Below are 7,270 nucleotides of genomic sequence, written 5' to 3' on the forward strand. Positions count from 1 at the left end.
ACAGCTACAATATTTCCTAAAGATGTTATTCCATCGGTATCACCACCTTCGTCCCCCGATGCGCCTAGCGAGATAGATGTCCTTTTGCACTGTAGAAGCAAAAAAAAAAGTCAGATGAATGTGAACTTGCTAAACATGTATTTTCTTCATAAAATAGTCACTTTTATTCAGGAGCTTCCTTCTTAAGATATATCGAATCAAAACTGGTTGAAAACATGGATTATTTGTTATGATACAGTAACAATGATACATGATTCTAGTTTGTTTGTTAATAAAAACATATTTTACAAGTAAAAAATATGATCTGGTGCTTGTTTGTATCCTCAAGATAAGAAATAAACAGGCCATTAACCCTGAATTTCTTGCTATTGTAACCAGATTTGGTATCTTAACATGCAGCTTGAGAAAATTTAGGATCAATTTTGACACATTCATTGAGAACAAAAGATAAGAGGACCTGCTAAAGTCTGATAATTGTAGGTCTTGGTATCATTAATCACTACAATTTTTGCAACTTCAAATAACATCAAAACTAGATATCACATAAAATAAAAAAAGCAAAGATGACCCTGTAATTGAAATGCTTTTACAACTCTAGCATGTTTCCTGTTGCATAATACTGTAAAAGAAAAGAAGTGTCCGTTCGGTGCCAACTTACTGAGGGTAACACGCTTTGCATGGATGGCGCAGAGATTTGCCCTTTCAAATAAGTCTACCAAGTGATACTCTGCAGCCTGCAGAGGGAAAGGAAAAGAAAATCATGTGTGAATTCAAAGCAAACAGGATGGTAATTGAACGTACAATTACGACATTAACTCTTCATAGGTCAAACGGAATCTAGTCAACTTTATGCCATTTTTGCTGGTTATGCAGAAGAATGCATTCTGGCAAGAGGCGATTAAAGTAAGTCTTCCGTGCAATAACAATCTTGTATAATAAGGACCTAAACTATACAAAAGTACTTGTGCTGTTCTACTGGATACATATATTCGGCCACAAAACCATCACATGGCAACATTCAATTCTCTAGACTGCACAATCCAATTTAAGGTACCTAAGTCTTCCTTCACCTCACAATTACACCCTTATTCTATAAGCAAAATGGAATCTAAACAATAGTTCAGTTTTGCGCATACCTGGCATGCAAGACAGAGTGTATATCTTAGACCAAACAATTGAAACGTGAAGGAACCTAAACAATTTAAGCTACCGCTGATCACTACGTCTTCCTTCACCTCTCAATTACACCCTTATTCTATAAGAAAAATGGGCAATAAACTTGTATGGTTCTAAAGCACTTGTTTTGTTGTACTGGATACATATATTTGGGCTCATAACCATCACATAAAAAACACTCAATTTTCTGGATTGCACAATCCCCTTCCCGATAAAAAAATTGAAGGTACCGCTGATCACTACATCTTCCTTCACCTCTCAATTACACCCTTATTCTATAAGCAAAATGGAATCTAAGCAATAGTTCAGTTTTGCATGCCTGACATGCAAGACACAGTGTATATATTAGACCAAACAACCAGACACACTCGAGACAATGTATACCCATGGTTACATTTCAGTTTCGAGATACCAGCCACCAAACAACAAGCATGCTACTAGAAACAAAAGCTAAACCCAGAGAATTCTCTCCTTTTTTGCATTAGCGCTGATAAATATGTATATAAATAGAGTTAACACCAGAGCATTCAGAATCTATGAATTTTACAATCCATGGTGGCATTTTTTTAAGTTAACGAGCGAGCATTATAGTCCTGCAAGCAAACCATGAGGGTGTAATATACTACTAGTACACGACAGGTTTCAGCATTGAACCTCTTGCAACGCGAGGAGCGCCTGAGGGGTCCAGCGGGTGACTTCGAGTGACGCGTCCCGAGTGAGCTCCCTAACCTGCAAGCAAGAAAAAGCTTCCATCACACTTTGCACTCTAAATCGTTGACAGGCCGGGAGAGGGGGGGTGGGAGTTGGCAGAGGCAGGCACCCACCAGACGGACGAAGGGCGCGAAGGGGATGAGCAGCTCGGTGGACTTCTGGTACCTCCTGATCTCCCGCAGCGCGACCGTGCCTGGCTTGAATCGGTGCGGCTTCTTCACCCTCGGTTGCGCAGGCGCCCCTGCTTGCCCAAGAACATAGACGTGCCAGAGTCAGTTCCGAACCCAGATAACAACTGCCCGGGAGGGGACCTCCTGATATTCAAATCTGTCGCTATAAGATCTATGAACTGAAAACTGGACGAGGGTAGGGAACGGAGGAGAACTGTCGATCCATCCGTAGGAGCAGAGAACGGGAGGGGGCGTAAAAGTTACAGCTTCAGTGGCAATCCCACCGAATCGTGGCAATCAAGAAGGGGAATCATCGGAAATAACCCAAGAAATCGGCCTAAATCCCTAAACGCGTGCAGAGAAACTAGAGAACCACGCAAGGACACCGCACCTGGAGCCGTCGCTGCGCCCGCCCTCCGCCCACCTCGCCTCTGCATTCCGTCGAACAGGGTAAGTCAGTCAGACGAAAGAAAAGACACAAAACGAATCGAAGCGACCCGGTTACAGATAGGCAGGGTCACGCACCGGTGTCGCCGACGTGCTGGGGCCGGCGCCTGCGAAAGGAGAGGAAGAGGTTAGGAATCACGTCACGCCGGCAAGGCGACGGCATTGGGTGGAAGGGCGCGCGGGAGGGGCTCGCGCGTGCTCACCTGTGTCCTGCTCGGCCGCCGTCCGGCCCGGGTAGCGGTCGAACTGGAGCTGCTTCTTCGGATGCTGCCTCGTGTTCCTCGTGGCCGGGTGCTTCGTGCGAGCCATCGCGGCGGGGCTGGCGGGCGGGCTCTCGACGGCGGCGAGGAAGAGGCTTGTCTTTTTTTTTCCTTCGAACGAGTCCCTGAGATCAGCGAGAGGAGTCGTGCGTGGTAAAAGCTCTTTGTAGGCTGTGGAAGTAACGGTTACTAGCGCGAGTCGAACGTTGGGCGAGTGGGCCCGGTTGGCAGTGGGATGTGTGTGGAGGTAGGTGGCAGAGGAGCGGTTCGGGAAGGGTTCTGGAGTGGAACTTGCCAAATTGGTTCATTCATATCTTAGTTACCGTTGGAATAGTACGTTCCACCGGAGATCTTCATGGTATACGGTTCCGGCATGGCAAAAAAATACATTAATGTGGAAACCACGTAGTAGTACGTATACGAATGTGGAAACCACGTAGGGCACTTTTGGTAGCTTGAATACCTTTGGGCCAGGCTCAATGGAATAGAATTTGGCCCGATCAGTTGTCTTGCTAGGCCTTTGCGTTGTATTAGCGCGGTTCTTAAATCTCAACTAGGCTTGGCCCGGTAGCTACTATCAAATTCATAGTTTTCTTGGAGCCTGACCCATTCTCACCTCTTGGTTGCACTTGCTGGGAAGGAGAGGGCGAAGCCGCGTCTCTTCAGGAACACGCATCATAAATCGTCTCGCCGCCCACTCTCCCCCATCTCAATCTAACCACCATCCTGTCACATCGCTACGGCAGTTGCGCTACCGCCGACGAATCCACTGCTTCGCAAGACGAAGAGAGCGGGGACGGGACTCCAAGCGCAAGGCGACGTCCACCGCGGCCGGTTTGGAGCGAAGGTTTTGTCGGCCTGCACCACAACCTCGATCTAGACTACGACCGACCTCATACTAGATCTATTAGGGTAACCGATACTGTAGGGTTGGATTAGCAGATTTCTTGCGCGGCGTCGAGATTTTGGACTATGAGGTTATGGTTTTGGTGAATCTGATAATGCGGTCCCTCTTTGAATCTAGTAGTTATTGATCGCATGCACAACATATTCATATCGGTTGCAGATTATCGATAAATTGGATTTATTGTAGATGATACGTGCATAGGAGGAAAGGTTTTTCGCATGACCATTTTCCGATGACTAATGGATACTTTTTTTTAATAGGGAGGATGCGGAGCACCGACCCAAACATGCATTCAGCTCAGAAGCATTCTACATCAAGGATTACAATGTCCAAAAACTGAGACTGCTGAAGAGCAACAATAATTGGGCAAGAAGAAATGGTATGAGCTGTGTTCCTACATGAACTTGTAGGTTGTGATCAAAACAATCGTTTAGCCTGTTGTGAGCAACATTGAGCTACTCCCTTGGTTTCTCTTCTGGCATGAAAGACCGAGGAGCGCAAAGGAACAACCAAATTGTGGAATTTAATTGTTTGCCTTCTTATCTCCCAAAGCATTGTTGGATTTTGTACTCCAGAAGCCGACACTGCCTTGGCCGAGTTACAAATATCTGTGAAGAAAATAGGTTTCTGAAGATTCATCGCAACATCAAAGTGATCTACCGGAAGCAGTGCTTATCGCTTAGGCTTCAGCTTGCAGAGTAGAAGAAACTAGCACAAATTTGGCTTTGATGACCAAATCCGTGTGAGAGCTCAGGATCTGCTCATGGAAGTAGGTTCCCAATCCCGTAGGCAGTGAGAGAGACAAGGGGGGCGAGGGGGGCACACCCCCCTATGCTTATGACTTTCCTTTGAACACAAGCCATGGCAGCTTCTTATTTGTGTGATTTTAGCTAGTTCTGTCCCCCTTATACTTCATTCCTAGCTCCGTCCCTGCCCGTTGGCGCCGAAGAAGAGTTGATCCTTTTCATCCAAGCCGCATCAGAGTAGATTTTGGGACATGTAAAAACAAAATGTGTGTGGGTGATAGAACCTTGAATTAGCGTTGAGTTTCTTTCCTCTTGTCATGAGAAGACTCCAAGTGTGTTCCACCAAGCATTTCTAAGTCCTCAATAAGAGATGTGATGTGATTGCAATCTGATAGGGTTGTCTTTTTTCCTGCAAAAAAGTTCCTCGTTCCTTGCTTTCCAAAGACACCAGAGAAAGATGCATATGTTAAGAATGTCAGCACAAGGATGATCAATAGCCAGCAGGTTTGAAATGAGTTAGTTCGAGCTTGCTACGAAAGAATCTGATCTTATAAACCAAGTGAAAAGACGAGATGTCGCCTAGAGGGGGGGGGGGTGAATAGGCGTTTAAAAACTCTTGCGGATTTGGCTTGTAAGAATGCGGAATTAAACTAACGTTTAGTTTACAAGCACAACTCCTAAATATGCTAGGCTCAACTAAGTGTAACAAAAACAACTAGAGCTAAGCAAGATAGGCACAAGATATATGAAGCACACGTGATAGCAAGATATATGTACTTCAAGCACGATGGCTATCACAAGGAAATTAAGCTCGGGTTTAGAAATAACCGAGGCACGCGGAGACGAGGATGTATTCCCGTGTTCCCTTCCTTTGCAAGAAGGTACGTCACGTTTGGAGGAGTGGAGGTCCCACGAAGGATTCCCCAACGCCACGAAGGCTCACACTATTCTCCGAGCCACACCCACGAAGGATAATGGTCCTTTCCTTATGGTTAGCTTTTCCTCCACTCCGGAGATGGCAAGCTCCACAACCACTTCACAAGCTCCACCAAGGAGAAGCCCGGGCCTCTTCACAATCTTCCTTGAAGAGATCACCGGAGCACCAACCGCCAAGCCAACTAGGAGGTCTCCCTCCAAGAGTAGCAAACTCGCGGTATCTCACTCGAACTAATCATGGTGGAGAGCTCAACACTATGCAATGATGCAGAGCAAGAACACTAGAGGTGTTCAAATCCTTCACACTGAAATCCCACCGAAGCAACAAATGCTAGGATGAGATTAGAGAGGAAGAACAAAGAGGAAATCAACAAATGACTTCAAGATATAGATCTAAAGAGTTCCCCTCACTTAGAGGAGAGATGGATTGGTGGGGATTGTAGATCTAGATCTCCTCTCTTAGATCCCTCAAGAATGAGAAATAATCATGGGGGAATCAAGAGAGAGGGCAAGTTCTTCAATGTCAACAATGGAGGAGAGAGAGTGGAAGAACTTTACCAGCCCAAGGTGGAAGAAGGCCTATTTATAGTTGTTGACGTCAGAAACCCCCTGGCGGGCAGAGACGGGCAACACGGTAGAGCCGGGAACAACTAGGGCTGCGGCTGGCCCCAGTCCCTCAGAGCGACGGCCCGCAAAGCCTCCTGGTCGCACGTCCGATGTTTATCACAAGGGCGTGCCACCGACCTATACCCGGTCGGGAAGGTGTGGATGATGCCTCGCTTAGTTTCCTGCATGGCATACACGTAAACATTAAATACGAGCCTCGATCGGCTCTCAGGTTATCCTGTGAATCGGCTCAAAGAGCCGATCCACCCATGATCCGGACGAGGTGTCCGAATATATGGTGGTCCTGCTTGATCAAGATAAAGCTGATTAGATCTACGACGATTTGGGGTTTTCACCGCATAATCGGATCATCCTACTCACGATTGGGCCTCGCGCTCGCGCACGGTGACCGTAAGCCGATCCTAGACATGGCCTAAAAACCAACACGAGGTTGATCCCCGGAACATCCTTTCTAGGGCTAGCGAACGCCACCCTACACGCCGCTGGATCCTCCAACCCTTTGTAAGGCCTAACTATTGCGGATGTTAAACTAATCCTTGATGAAACAAGGAGCAACCGTAACGGATCAGATCTACTAAACTATGATCAAGCGGGGTGCCGCCCCTACACCTAAGATAGGTGTAAGGGCGGCTAGACATGCAAGGGTTGCACTACGACAAGCATGTAATATGAAGAACAATGCTAACCCTAACATATCTAAGATAACTACGTTGCTCGCCATCAAAAAGGCTTCCAGTACGAGCAACGCATGAACAACGTGGGCAGGCTTGTGCTGCCTAGATCGCAAGATGCGATCTAGGCAGCATGGTGCTTATCGGTAGAAACCCTCGAGACGAAGGAGTTGGCGATGCGCCGAGATTTGTTTGTGGTTGAACGTTGGTTGTTGTTTATTCCATAAACCCTAGGTACATATTTATAGTCCAGCGGACTTTCTAATGTGGGCGTGCACTAAACCGTGCACGAGATAAACTCTAACTTTTAATCTAGATACCATCTATTGTAATTAAAGATACATGGGCAATCTGGCCCAAATTCTCCGAGCAAGGCCGCTTCAGAGATCTTCCATGTGTAATCTTCCAAGCCCATCTTGATCGCGGCCCACCTCCTGATTTAGCCAAAATCTGGTGATAACACATGCCCCCTGGTTTTGGTAATGATAATTTCAAAACCACTCGTTTTTCCTCCGAGGGGTCATGTCGTGGCAGAGCAGAACCGTCGCGGTATGTTTCATCATGACGACTTGCCTTCCCAACTTCTCTGCACGATTTGACAGTTTTGGCACCATGTCCT

General features: G+C 46.5%; 1 protein-coding gene across 1 annotated transcript; it reads right to left on the reverse strand.

The window, feature by feature from the left end:
• Positions 1-2,813, reverse strand: LOC124650518 (histone H3-like). Its single transcript, XM_047190028.1, has 7 exons — positions 2,744-2,813; positions 2,571-2,611; positions 2,467-2,488; positions 2,001-2,131; positions 1,831-1,905; positions 659-734; positions 1-89 (listed from the first exon to the last, which is right to left on the reverse strand). The coding sequence occupies exons 1-7, from the start codon at positions 2,811-2,813 to the stop codon at positions 40-42; spliced, it is 465 nt and encodes a 154-aa protein (XP_047045984.1). The 3' UTR covers positions 1-39.
• Positions 2,814-7,270: the final 4,457 nt, after the last annotated feature.

This window comes from Lolium rigidum, chromosome 4, assembly GCF_022539505.1.
Source record: "Lolium rigidum isolate FL_2022 chromosome 4, APGP_CSIRO_Lrig_0.1, whole genome shotgun sequence".
In the NCBI taxonomy this organism is placed as follows: domain Eukaryota; kingdom Viridiplantae; phylum Streptophyta; class Magnoliopsida; order Poales; family Poaceae; genus Lolium; species Lolium rigidum.